Source organism: Coturnix japonica, chromosome 4, assembly GCF_001577835.2.
Source record: "Coturnix japonica isolate 7356 chromosome 4, Coturnix japonica 2.1, whole genome shotgun sequence".
Classification (NCBI taxonomy): Eukaryota; Metazoa; Chordata; class Aves; order Galliformes; family Phasianidae; genus Coturnix; species Coturnix japonica.
In genome coordinates this window covers 67026934-67040012 of record NC_029519.1, presented here as the reverse complement: position 1 = coordinate 67040012, position 13079 = coordinate 67026934, and the positions used below count along the sequence as shown (strand labels likewise).

General features: G+C 44.4%; 1 protein-coding gene across 3 annotated transcripts in view; it reads right to left on the bottom strand.

The window, feature by feature from the left end:
* Positions 1–13079, bottom strand: part of PPARGC1A (PPARG coactivator 1 alpha) — a 336419-nt gene that overhangs the window by 53223 nt on the left and 270117 nt on the right. For 2 of the 3 annotated variants that reach the window (XM_015862904.2, XM_015862902.2), the window contains exon 2: positions 1976–2155. In XM_015862904.2, coding sequence (XP_015718390.1) covers positions 1976–2155 — 180 coding nt within the window. Of the gene's footprint in view, positions 1–1975; positions 2156–7773; positions 8109–13079 lie in introns of those variants that run through there. The other variant, XM_015862903.2, reaches the window with a different exon arrangement.

Below are 13079 nucleotides of genomic sequence, written 5' to 3'. Positions count from 1 at the left end.
ACCAGTAACTCCTTGCCATCACATCCCAATAAAGTTAGGTACCAGCCTGGATGTTTGTCTCACTGCCTGAAAGATGCTTTGATTTTCAGAACTGGAATTGTCTCAGGTAGGAAGAAATGATTACTATCCAAGTAATACAGGAGAACTGTCACTACAGTTTTATATGTGGTGGCTTTGGCCACCATTGCAGACAGTGCAGTGCAGCACACGATCAGCTAAAAGCCTGTGGTCATTTTCAGCATTTCTACTGTTAGTCTGTAAGCTTGAAGTTGGTACATGCTTTATTATATTACTTATCAGGAACTGAAATTTTGACAGTCTATCTTTCGCCGGTTCTTCCAAAAGAAAAATGCCTCTGCATTTGGCTTTTGATGAATGAGAAAAAAATACAAATCCTCGGTTACAACAAAAGCAAGCCCACTCAATGCAGTGCTAATTCTGATCTCAGCTGGAAGCGTGTCACCCATCCTGCCGTCAGCCTGCTACTGACCACCAAAAACTGATACATGTCAAACTGTTATTCATGCAGGGGTGCAACTGACATTCAAGAACAAGGCATTTTTTTTGAGGTTTCACGTTATGTGGAATGTTATAAAAGATTATGAAGAGGGAGAGTCAAAGCGCTTTGTTGAATAAAATTATGTACAAACTATTTTGGTGTGAACTGTAGGAAGATTGAATACAGAGGGCCAGCTCCTATCATCAGTTACACTGATAAGTATAAATCCAGAGTAACCTTATCAGCACAAAGGAGATCACCATGGGTTTATAACTGTATACAAAAAAGAAGAATTCCATTCAGGACATCTTAGGCAAGCTATATTTTACCTTCAGAAGCATTTTACTACACTGTGGCAGTTAATCTTTTCCAGCTATTAAGCTGCAGAGTGATCAGTTGGGGCTTCCCCCAGCAAGTGGGGCCGGCTGGACTTCCTGGGTCAGCCAAGGGAGAGGCGGCCCCAGCCGCTTACTGCTGCATAAGGTCTTTCTGCCAGCTAATCAATTTATTGCCCGATTTCCCAGCCTGTGGACGATCTACTACATTTTCTATTATAGAGAGAAGGCTGCTATCAGGCCTGGGAGGAATGGCAGCCCCATCACTATGGAGTGGAGAATCGTGATGGTTTGACACAATGAAAGAAAGAAGACTGGAGACAAAGAGACTGCAACCTCCTCCTGCACACCCTGAGCCCCAAGGCAATATTTAAAATGAACATTTAAATCTGTTCTTCAGCTTTAAGACTGCTTTCCACCAGGAGATCTACAAAACATCCCAAACCATCAGACCTCACTGCGTTGTCTGCCATATCTACCCTTTCCATTCATGTGCAAAATATCCCACACCGCAATGCTACAAGTGGGAATTTCTGATGCAGTGAAGACTTTTAGGAATCACAGAATCATAGAAATGCTTGGGTTAGAAAGGACCTTAAAGATCACCTGGCTCCAACCACAGGCAGGGCTGCCACCCACCAGATCAAGCTGCCCAGGGCCCACCAAACCTGGCCTTTGGTAGATGGGGCATCCACACTTTCTCTGAGCAGCCTGTGCTAGTGCCCACAATAGGAAACAAGACACTGGCCCCAGCTCTCCACCAGCCAACAGCTTCCTGCACTCTGCTCCTTTCCATGGAGCGCAAGAGGAAAACAGCAAACAGGTTTCAACTTTTGTTTTTCCTCACCACAGTTGTGCAACTCCTCCTTGTTACGCCACAGTGCTGTGTACTTTAGGCACTCTTCATCCGTTTCCTTTCAAAAATCAAAACTTCCATTTAATTCTTTTCAAGGTTGTTTCCCCCCCCCCTCCAGATCACAGGCCTGCTTTTGATCATGAGGATTAAAGGCACCAGGCGGAACCTGTAACGCACATCACCATGCTTGCTGTTTATTAATGAGGGAAATATAGTAAAACCACTGCCCACCATGTTGAAGAAAAAAAGAAAAAGCATGGATTCACTGGAATTGCCTTCCCTTACCTCAAAGATGTTGGCAGGCTCATTGCTGTACTGGTTGGAGATGACCTCAGACTGGTCACTGTACCACTTGAGCCCCCCCAGGAAGCTGTCTGCATCCAGGTCGTTCACGTCTAGTTCGGAGAGGTCAAGTTCTGGGAGGTCTGGGCAGAGAGGCTGGTCTTCGCCAACCAAGGCAGCACACTGCAGGAAACAGCAATGTAGAAACAGTTCCATTAATTGCCAGGAATCTATTAACTTTAATATCATGTGATAAGAATTAAGCCTCGATTAAGCTATAGCACAGGGTCACTAGAATTGTTTTCTGGAATTAAAAAAACACACTAACTATTAGATCTTTTTTAGCACTGGACAGGTATGCAAAAAGAAGGGGAAAATAGGAGGGCATAATCTGTAATAGGAAGGCATAAGCTGCCTTCTCTAACAGGAACAGTGAATTTCTTTCTCCCTGTAGCCTTTGACAACAGACAACAATAGCATCCAAAGGTTTATAAAATCCAACGGCAGAAGCCAAAGCGCGACCTTATTCTGCTGCTGCTTCAGAGCGAACCAGTGAAGGTAGAAGTTACAGATGAATACCTCTGGGCAAGGTCTTTCCTGCATTTCCTGATGCATTCAGGTTACGGAGGCACAGCCTGTTACAGTCTTCAGCCCTGGAGCTAGCTCAAGCTGGAGATGCTCGTATTTTTGCTCTTCCAGATTCTTACCACGGTTCTCGAGGTGAGATATGATGGTAGTTGCCATATGGGCAGAACAAAGCATGGGGTAGGGATGCTGCCATGCCATTTCCTCGGTGTCTAAATGATGGGCAGCGCTCAGCTACCCAGCTACAAAGCAGGGGCCTGGTCACTGGACCGTGTTCTGAACACCCCTGTGCTCACCTCTGGGTGACAGGGGCAGTCAGGTCATTGCCCCAGGCCAGGACCTCCCACCCAGCCCCCAGCTGACCCTGATGGTGGTCGTGCTGAAGGACCTGAGGGCTTTTCTTTTTCCCTCCAGCAGCCCCACAGCAGTATGCTGCTGACTCAGCAACCCCCAATGGAGAAGGCCTGTGGAACACTTTGCTTTCTGTAGGGAACAAAATCTAATTGGCATGGAGCCTCTTCAGCAGGGCAACATGTTTTTGCCTCCATGACTTGCGAACAGAGCAGAGATAAATACAAATAAACCCAGAATAAGTATCCTTTTGTATGCTAGTATGAAGCTAGATAGAGTATTGACTGACCTACTAAGCAAGAAAAAAATTAATATCACACACCCACTTTAGCATAGCAATTGAAATGTTAGAGTATCCATCAAACCCAATCCTTAATTATGGAAAACACGTAGGAACAGCTTGGCAAACAGTGGAGCCCCATATGTCAATGCCGTTCGATGAAGCAGTGCCTCCCGCACTGTACCATGTACCGTTGGAACCCACCCCCAGACTGCCAGACTGACATGGAGATCCCACAAAACACCCCGCCACCCTTTACAGCTGACATGCACAGAATGATTAAAAGCCATAAGGTCTACTGAGCCTGAACACTTCCATACCAAGCACTCCACAGAATCACAGAACCATGGGATGGTTTGGCTTGGAATAACAAACATTCAGTTCCAGTGCCCTGCCATGGGCACAGCTGCCACCCACCCAGGCTGGCCAGGGTCCATCCAGCCTGGCCTTAAACACCTCTGGGGATGGGGCATCCACATCTCCTCTGGGCAGCCTGAAGAAAAATATTCTGAATAAAAAAATTTCTTCCCAATACCTAATCCAAATCTCCCCTCTTTTAGTTTGAATTTGTTCCCCCTTGTCCTGTCACTACCAGGACATGGCAAACAGTCACTCTCCCTCCTGTACGCAAGTTTCCTTTAAGCAATGGAGGGTCACAATGATGTCTTCCCAGAGCTTTCTCTTCCGCAGGTTGAACAAGCCCAACTCCCTCAACTTTTCTTCACAGGAGAGCTGCTCCAGCCCTTTGATCATCTTCATGCCTCCTCTGGATCCACTCCAACAGCTCCACATCTTCCTTGCAGTGGGGGCCCAGCTCACAGGGTGCAAAGGGAGGCACTGAGCAAGCCCCGCCGGCCATCCCTCCTCTGTTCCGATCATATGCCTAGGTGCTTTGAATGATTTCCCAACTTGTATTTGGGTAGAAGTCAACACAGAAAGTACCACTTTCCAAAGAGAGCAGTCTGAGTGCAATAACATCATGTCCAGCGCTGGGAATTGCTCAGTATTCGTTACGCCTCTCTCCAAAGAACCGCCTTTCACAGCACGCGAGTGTGAGCTTCTGAAGGAGCATCTCAATGAGGTTTGGCCTCCGGGAGGATTGGCGGCTGGCAGCACATGGGCTGCATGCAGCAGTGCAGCCATGAGTAGGGCTCCTGTGCTGGCACACAGAGCCAGTGTAGCTGTGCAGGCTGTATTGCAGCGACCAACTTCCATGTGTAGCAAGACGCTGAGAGATAACCATGTAGCAGGCCACGGGATGAAGAACAAGGAGGCTGTAAAACAAGGCACTGTAATAACACTTGCTTCTATTTCTGCTATTTAAGGGGCTGCAGAACGTCAAGAAGTCAAAATCTCACTTAGGTCACTTTAAATGCACACCTTATTATTATTATTATTAATATTATTATTACTGTTACTCTTTTGGTCACAGAAGAGAACAAATTAAAAAGGACTTCCCTCTTCTTCAGTGCTAGCCATCATCTTCCAGCAGCGAGCTTATAATGCAGATAGGACCTTTCTGAAGCTTGGCCAAAGTCTCCAGTTTCATTAAAGGATGATGCAGTTTTGACTGAACAGGTAGATTCTCAGCATCACTCGCATTTGTGTTGTGGAGGGCAGGAGTTTGTAACTGATGCCGTAGACTTGTAAAGTATCCTGCTGATCTGTTTATGCTTTCATTTGTAAAAATAGCTTCACTCTGTGAACTACCCACTTAAACATGTTATTTCTCAGTTACATGTATTCTTAAGTTCCTACCACGGGCTTTTGGAGCAACATAAAACAACTGTATTAAAAAAAAAATCTGCTCATCACAGCTTTCATTTGCCTATCATGACTGCAATGTCACTTAAAAAATGCAATTGCTGAAATGAAGTATATATGCTCTTGCCAATGTTGACATGATAATAAAATCAATGTTTCTGAATATGACATTATGTTTCTAATCTGAGACACATTAGCAGCAAGTGTTCTTGTTATTAATTTATATTTGGCCTTTGGATGATGCCAGATTTAACGCTCCAAGTCCTAAAACTGTCCTTATCTGACATGCTGATATTTACTGTTTGCTATACATCTGTAACAGGTGCATCTGCATCGCCAGAACACAACCTACTGTATTCCCACTGTTACTGGATGCCAGAGGTATTCCGTAAGCACAGCCTTAATCTCAGAGTAACATTTAGGAGGATAAAGCAGTCACTAAACACAAAAGGCTAATTACTGTGCATTATTTCACCCCAACCGACTTTCTTTCCCCTCTTACTTCAGATGCAAACAATAAATTAGCTTAACTGCACTGATGATAATGAATCATTATAATTAAGTATAATTCTCCATTAACCTCTTGGAACATTTTTTATTTATTTATTTATTTATTTATTGTGCCTTTGAAGGTAAATAAAAAAAAAAGAAAAAAAAAAAAGAAGAAAGAAAAAGAAGGAAAAAAAGACTGGACTTATGCCATATTAATTACATTAATGAAAAAATAATCTCCGTTTTATTTTTAACAAGTTTTTCGAAGAGCCAAGGGGGTGAACCCAGGAAAGGAAGACAGAGTTGCTACAACGCGTGTCATGTGGGCTCTCTCTATCAATCCTTGCAACCTCACTGTACATCACCTTCATTAAACTGTGTAACACTGGGGACGCCAATCAGCTATGGCGATGCAGGCCTTTATTAAGCAGCGCGCCGTCCTGTCATTACGGGAGTGAGAATCTAATACATTTTAAGTTGACAGCAAACATTAATGATTCAAAAAATGAAGGCAGCCTCCGGTACCTGCCGCCTGCAATCTGTGAGACCGGTAAAGGTGATCCCCAGAGCCAGCACAGCAGGCAGCACTGCTCCGCTGCTCCAGGAAGTGCCGTGCAGGAGCACGTTGCTAAAATCCTACCAACAGTTAACCCAGCACTGCATGATTAATATTAAGATCAAATCTTTTCTTTTCTTTTTTTTTTTTCTTTTTTTTTTTTTCTTTCCCCTCCGCACTATGAAGAAGTCATTGACATAAATTATCCATTCTGTTACTAGCTTGAAATAACTGCAGGAACTCTAGTGATTAAAATAAATCTTCAATATTTCCATATAAGCTGGTTCCTCAATCAGCTCCTTGCAGCACTAGGAATAATACATGATGGAAAAACGAAGCTCCAGCAGCTGAGACCCATGCTACAAGCCAGACAACAACCCACAGGATACTCCAGCTACTCAGAAACAATTAGGACTCTGGAGCCAGAAAGTCATCCACTTACAGCCCTGACTCATAATAGCTACAGGACATATGAATTATCCATATCTATTCCACTTCACCAAGAAATCAAAACAAGATAAGAGCAATTACAATATGCAAACAGAAATCAGTGGATACAATGGCAAGCTGCAAATATTTAAAACACGACAAAAAGACTTAAGGACCCGCCTGCACGCTCCGGCAGATAGGAAAAACACACAGGAGAACGCTGTCACATTTTTACTTCAGATGGGTATCTATCTGCCTGCCATGGACATCTTATTTAAAAGGCACCGCATGGAACCTGTTTCTCCCTCCCCTGTTGCCCAGGGGGAGCATTACCAGCACTTATCCACTTGCAGCGGCAGGTCGGCTCCTCCAGCAGCTCTGGGTTTTACGGGGTCCACACAAAGTTTGCCTCGCTTCCCAAGTTGCCCAAACTTCCAGGTAAGGCTCCGCTCTGCCCAACAAAACCGTGCAGAAATCCTCACACCTCACTTCATCCTCCAGAGATTACCAGGGAGCCGCTTGATTTTGGCTTTTTTTTTTTTCTCTTTTCTTTTTTTCCCCCCCTTTATGAATTGTAGCCAGCAGAAGCTGTGGGTTTGATGTATTGCCGTCTATTTTTACACAAGCAGCAGCAGCAGCGGCAGCAGCAGCAGTTCACACAGTCCTGCATAAACTCTATTCTCACGGTTCATCCTGTTGTCTCTGCCGTACAGTGGGATTTAACCATTTGCTCGACTGCTTGTGCGGACTGAGCGCCCTGCCCTACAGGGCACAGCTACAGGGTGATTATTCCAACACCACGAGAAGCAGGAAAGCGGCTACTTCCAGAAATCCCTTTTAAAAGCATCTAAAGCAAAACACCGGGGTGTTCGTTCCCGTGTGGGGGTTTGAATCCTGCAGCTGATAAACAAGTAGGAAACCTTCAACAGAGCAGAGTGAAACAAGCAAGGAAAATAGGAAGCCACTGGTTAATTTTAACTACTACGTTTCCTTCTTTTTATTTTTTATTTTTTTGTTTCTTTTTGTGGAAAAAAAGAAACGTTAATCTTATTCTAAATAAACATGGCATTTTTCCAACCAGGCCACCGAATGCCACTGGAAAGACTTCAGACACTGATTCATATCAATATCTTAGAGCATAAATATTGCATATGACGGGGAAAGCGAGCCAGAGGCACATGAAAATAGTTTCCAACTGCAGGAGATACTGATGACAGGAGCTAAGCTTTGATTTGCTCAAGGCATCGCAGAGTAACCTTAAAATAGCAAACTTAGTGGAGTTCAGATAAGATCCAGACTTGTTTGCAAAGTGCGCCCGCAGCCCCTCTCCCGCACCCCGCTCACCTCGATGTCACTCCATACAGAGTCCTGGTTGCACATGTCCCACGCCATCCAGCTCCCGAACCACAGCGGTGCCGCTCGCGAGGCGCAATCCAGAGCCGGGCAGGGAGCACACACGCATGCAGCAACGAGACCCTTTCTGAGAGTGAACTGAAGGCACCTGTCTTACTACTGGTCCCCGTCACATGACAAAGCTATTAAAAAGTAGGCTGGGCTGTCACTCATCCAGCCTTCTTGTGCCGCCGCTCCAGCCGTGACGTCGCTCAGAGGCAGACCCAGGCTGAGCGAAGTAAATCTTTTTAAAAGCCACTCAGACCTTTGAGTCTCCAGCAGCACCACGCTGTGATTAAAATCACATTGCCATGCCACACCCCCGAGATCGGGCACTGCCTGCCACGCAACAGCTCCCATCCCTCACAGGCTGCCTTTTCTCAATGCATTTTTTTTTTTTTTTTTTTTTTTTTTTTTTTTTTTTTTTCTGCCAAAACAAACAACGGACAGAGCTGAGTTAACGCCGAAGAAGAAATGAGGTGACAGGAGCCGGGCTGCAGCACGTGTGCTCCGATCAGCCTCCAGCCCGGAGTGGCCGCGGCACGGCTCAGCCGGGAGAGGAACCCCCCGGAGTTCGGCCAAAGTTACAACGTGCTCTGACATTTTTACTTGGCTGGGGATTTTACACCTCACAAAGTTAATCTCTCATTGATAACTGCAAGCGGAGTCAGTTTTGCTACCAACAAACACGTTGGGGGGTGGGGGGAAATAAATAAATAAATAAAATTCTACTTCCCAGGAATGGAGGAAGTATCCATCAAAGCCATTCCTGCAGTCATCTCACCTGCAGCAGTGAGGGAGCCTGATCTCGCACCCAGCTGCATGAGCCACTGCTCTGCTGCTCTTTAATCGGTTCAGAGTCTCAGTGCAGGAAGCCAGTGCTCCTGCATACAACTACCCCATCCTGCCCAGGACCGTATTGGCTCCTGCCTGCATTTCCCTACAAGCGCTGTACGGTGGCCTGGGCCAAAGCCTTTTCTCATTGTAAGGAGAGGAGGAAAAAAAAAGAAGTGAAAACCTGGACATGCAGGCACGCCATTAACAGCAGAGGTTCTGGGCTTAAGCCCTTCGCAGCTCACCTGCTGAGACAACAGAGGCTGCTGCAGGTGTGACTGGTTTATGGTGGCACTACTGCTGAACACATAACAAAGCCAAGGTACCAAACCTAACTGCAAAACGTTTCCCACAACAGGAAAAAAAACACCACCACACGAAGGCCTTGTCTGACCGGCCCCACCTGCCTCCGTGCTTTCTGAAGTTGTATTTTTTTTTAATTAGCTGGGTTCAAAAGTCTTGTACAAATGTAAGTGCTGGATCCGTCATGCTGGGCTACCAGTCAAAGTCACCAAACTATAATTGATCATCCGCCTTGTCATGAAATATTCATTTTCATTGTTATTTGCAAACTTGAGCATTCTAAAGGCTAAATGAATTCAATTATTATAGCAGGCTATGGTGATTTTGCTGAGAGAAAAAATAAATAAAAAGCAGCACAGCTCTTGAAATAGCCTTTTTCCTGCAGATATTAAAAACTTCAGAAATTGTTGTAAGTCTCAGATATATTCTCAGCTTATTTGTGTTCCCTTGTAATTCATTATTGCCAGTTCTGATAAAACGTACGGTTTTCCCTGCTTGTGCTTAAGTTGCAAATCACATCACACTGTCATATTTTCACCAAGCACAGATGACAAAAATGGCATTGTTTTTACTTTACTTAATTAAAAAAAGCCACAGCAAAATACTGAACGACAACAGAAAGCCTTTCCTACCAATGATTAAATTAACGGTACCGTTTCGCTCTTGCGACGAAAAAAACCTAATTTCCTTCCCAATTATATGCTGATTTAACGATAAAACTGCAGAAAATTATTAAGATCTGGGGCAAAGGTGAGTACCTCTACCCTCTGAACAGCCAGCTGTGAAATAACGCGGGCACCTGCCTGCCTCAAGTGCACTCAGTTCTTATTAATTATTATCTGTGGATCCATGGTCGGTGGAATATTCTCCTTCAATACCTACTTATAATTGTGTTCATTGACTGTGCCGAATCCATCATCTTTTTTTTTTTTTTTTTTTTTTTTTCCCCCCTGAAGTTTCATTCACACCTTTTATAGAAATGTATTTACACCGGAACATTTTATATTGCTGTTTTGGATATTTTGACCTGCTCATGTTGTTTCTATTTTCTACATTTCCACTTCACTGCTTTCCCTTCAAATTAGCAAGTTAACTGATAAATATAAACAGTAACTTTAGCGCTGCTCTCAGTGCACCACGTTGGGGACGGAGAGCTGTGTGGGTGCAGGGCGGGCACTGCGCAGTAACACTGCGTCTTCCAGAGCCGTCCTACAGCCACGGCCTGAACTTTGCTGGCAGTCCCAGTGCCACCTGGAAGGGATGCCAGGCACGACTCAAACCACAAAAGATCACAAGGTTTAAGCATGAGTTCTCATTGCTTGGGAGGAATTTGTTTATTTTTAACCAAACCGTCCAACTCGAGCCGTATTATAAATTTACTCCCTGGGACCTTTTTTGCATGTTATAATGTGTCTCCGTGCTATTTTGGAGCACACTACACCTAATAGGAAAAAAGAGAGGGGGGCAGTTGCAATGGGCTTATAGCTTGGAAGCCGCGCAGCCTCAGCACATGTAAATGAAGCCCGTGAAATGCAGCCAGCATCCAAGCTGCCCTTCTCAAAAGAAACCTTGTCTTATGAAAAGTCCCAAGCAGCTTTAGCAATGCTCTTGCCCAGTGTTTTGGCAACACAAAAGAATTGCACAAACGTTTTTTCTGGGGCAGTATCTGAGTATGCACACACAATTTTGTTCCATAACAAACACACACGAAGAAAACCCAACTGTGGTTGGTAAAGTCTGTGGGTTCGTTGGACCCAACCCGTCCCAACAGGCAAAACGTCTGTTGTCAGACACCCCTCAGTCATCACATTTCCCTCTTTTCAGGCTACTCCATACCAAGCCTCAGCAGTTCCCACATTTTGCCTCTTCTTCTTCAAGGGACAAAATTTAGACAGTCCTGGCAAGCCTGAAAACTGCATTTGAGCACAAATCCCAAATCCTGATGTATGCTTTAAAAGGATTGGAAGGTAGGGCTCTTGGCAACGGCAAGGAAGAAAACTCAAGGACCAAAGCCTCCAAGCCCTCCGTCTTGTTTCTTTTCCCAGGTTCAGTGCTCATTCAGCCTCTTTCTCCTATTCTTACACCCACTTTCACCCTCTTTATTTATTTATTTTTGTCACTGTGGCCATTTGATTTGCTTTGTTTTGTTTTTTAATTCCCTACACTTTGCATAGCGTGAAGAAGCTTGCAGCCCCCTGATTCTGAAATCCCAAACTGAGTTCTTCCATCATTGCACTGACTAGGTTTCTTCCTTTGCTTCCAGACCACAGTATTTGATGATTTTCAGCAAAGTTGGCTCCTTTTCCAGTAAAGTAAGGACAATCAAACTTGAATTTAGAAAACTAGTGTTAGCATTCAGCAAGCAGAGGCTTGCAATCAGTCCTCCAACCAGTCAAACCCCTTTCATTCGACCCTCTACTCTCGTGTCCTTACAACACAAGATAAGCCAATGGTGTATATAAAAGACCAAACTGCACTCCAAAGGAGTCTTAGCGTGAATGGTGTTCTATATAAAGTATATGTACCCTATTAATTTTTTATGAGAAATCTTCCTTCTGTGCATCTTTATTCTTATTTTTTCCACAGTCCTTCTGTATTTGTTTTCCACTCCGTTCTCTCTGTACCACTTCTATCCTATTTGTTTTTTGTTTTGTTTTGCTTTTTACTTCTCATCTTCTTTCCCTTGTTTATCCACGTCCATCCCACCCAGAATATGTTCTCAGTAGCATAAACCAGCATAAAAACTCCTTGAACTTCTGGGTTCATTGGTGCAGTAAGTTTACAATAGAACAAAGCAACTTTGCTACAGCAGTTAGCAACTGAGGTTTCTTTTTACAGAGGAACCACATTGGTGCTCTGCACCAGCTTTCAGAAAGGCTCCAGAGACCTGAGAAGAATGAATTGCGGCCAAGCTCTGGGTCAAGAGCTGCTGTTGGAGCAGCAGTACACTACAGAGTCCAAAATACCTTTCTCTGAACAGTAATGTGTTACCAGCATTATGTCAGTGGGGTGAATTTTGCCCCATCTGCTTCCACATACTGGAGGCTCAAATAAACAGTGCTGAATGCCAATGGAAATTACTTGCTTGTTCCCATGTGAATGGACCTGTCTGTGAATATTCACTATTCATGCAACTCAGCTGATTATCAGTGCTAACAAGATGGTGCACATACAGCTCTTTGCAACTCTGTGCTTGTTGTAAAACCTTCCAGGAGTGCCTAACTGAAGCAATAGCACATGTACTGACTGAAGGAGACCTTCTAAATCTCCTCATACCTCCCTGAGCATTTCCCTCTTCACAAGCATATTTCACTTCCACATTATTAAAACAAGAAAAGCAAAGCCACTCCAGCTGATTACATAAAAAATACATTTATCACTTGTTTCCCCCAACATTCAGAGCATATGTTCTCCAGGACCCACATTTTCTATGATTTGCAGGAAAACCCAGGTTGCCAGGCCTGTTAACAGCATCATGAACAATGTCTTTCACTCGGGTGTTACTGTTTCCCAGAGAGACTAATCTGTAAAAGAAAACCTACATTTTAATTTATTGCCCCTATAATTTTGAGAAACAGAGCCACAGAAATACATCAGTTTCCTGGGTACACTTCAGTGCAGTTGCAGGGCAGACACCCAGGCAAGCAAAGGATATGGATTCCTTTTCTGCAGCTCTGTGTGCTCTGGCAGAGCTTCTGACTTGTGCAGGTAGGACCACATCAAAATCACAGACTGTTGCAGATCACTATCACCTCTCCTTTACTCACCTCACTGCTGAGACTTCCTTGAAACAGAAGAAATCATAAAAGTTCTCTTTTCCTCCCTTGCATTCAAGGACCCAAAGGCCTGGCTGCCTACCTGAGATGCTCACATAGCCCTTCTGGGGCCAGGTAGTCTCCAGCTCCAGCCACAAAGGGCACAGAAACTGGGAACGCTTAGAGTCACAGCTTAAATTTGTTAAGTCTCCATAAGGCCCTGGAAAGCCCCACCTGGATTCTTCTTGTTACCACTACTAACCATCCAACTAGCACCTCTTCCTTGGGGCATCTAAAGTATTGCCCTGAAGCTCTTGTTTCCCAACTTGTTCATCATTAAAAACAATTTAATTTTTAATGACTTTG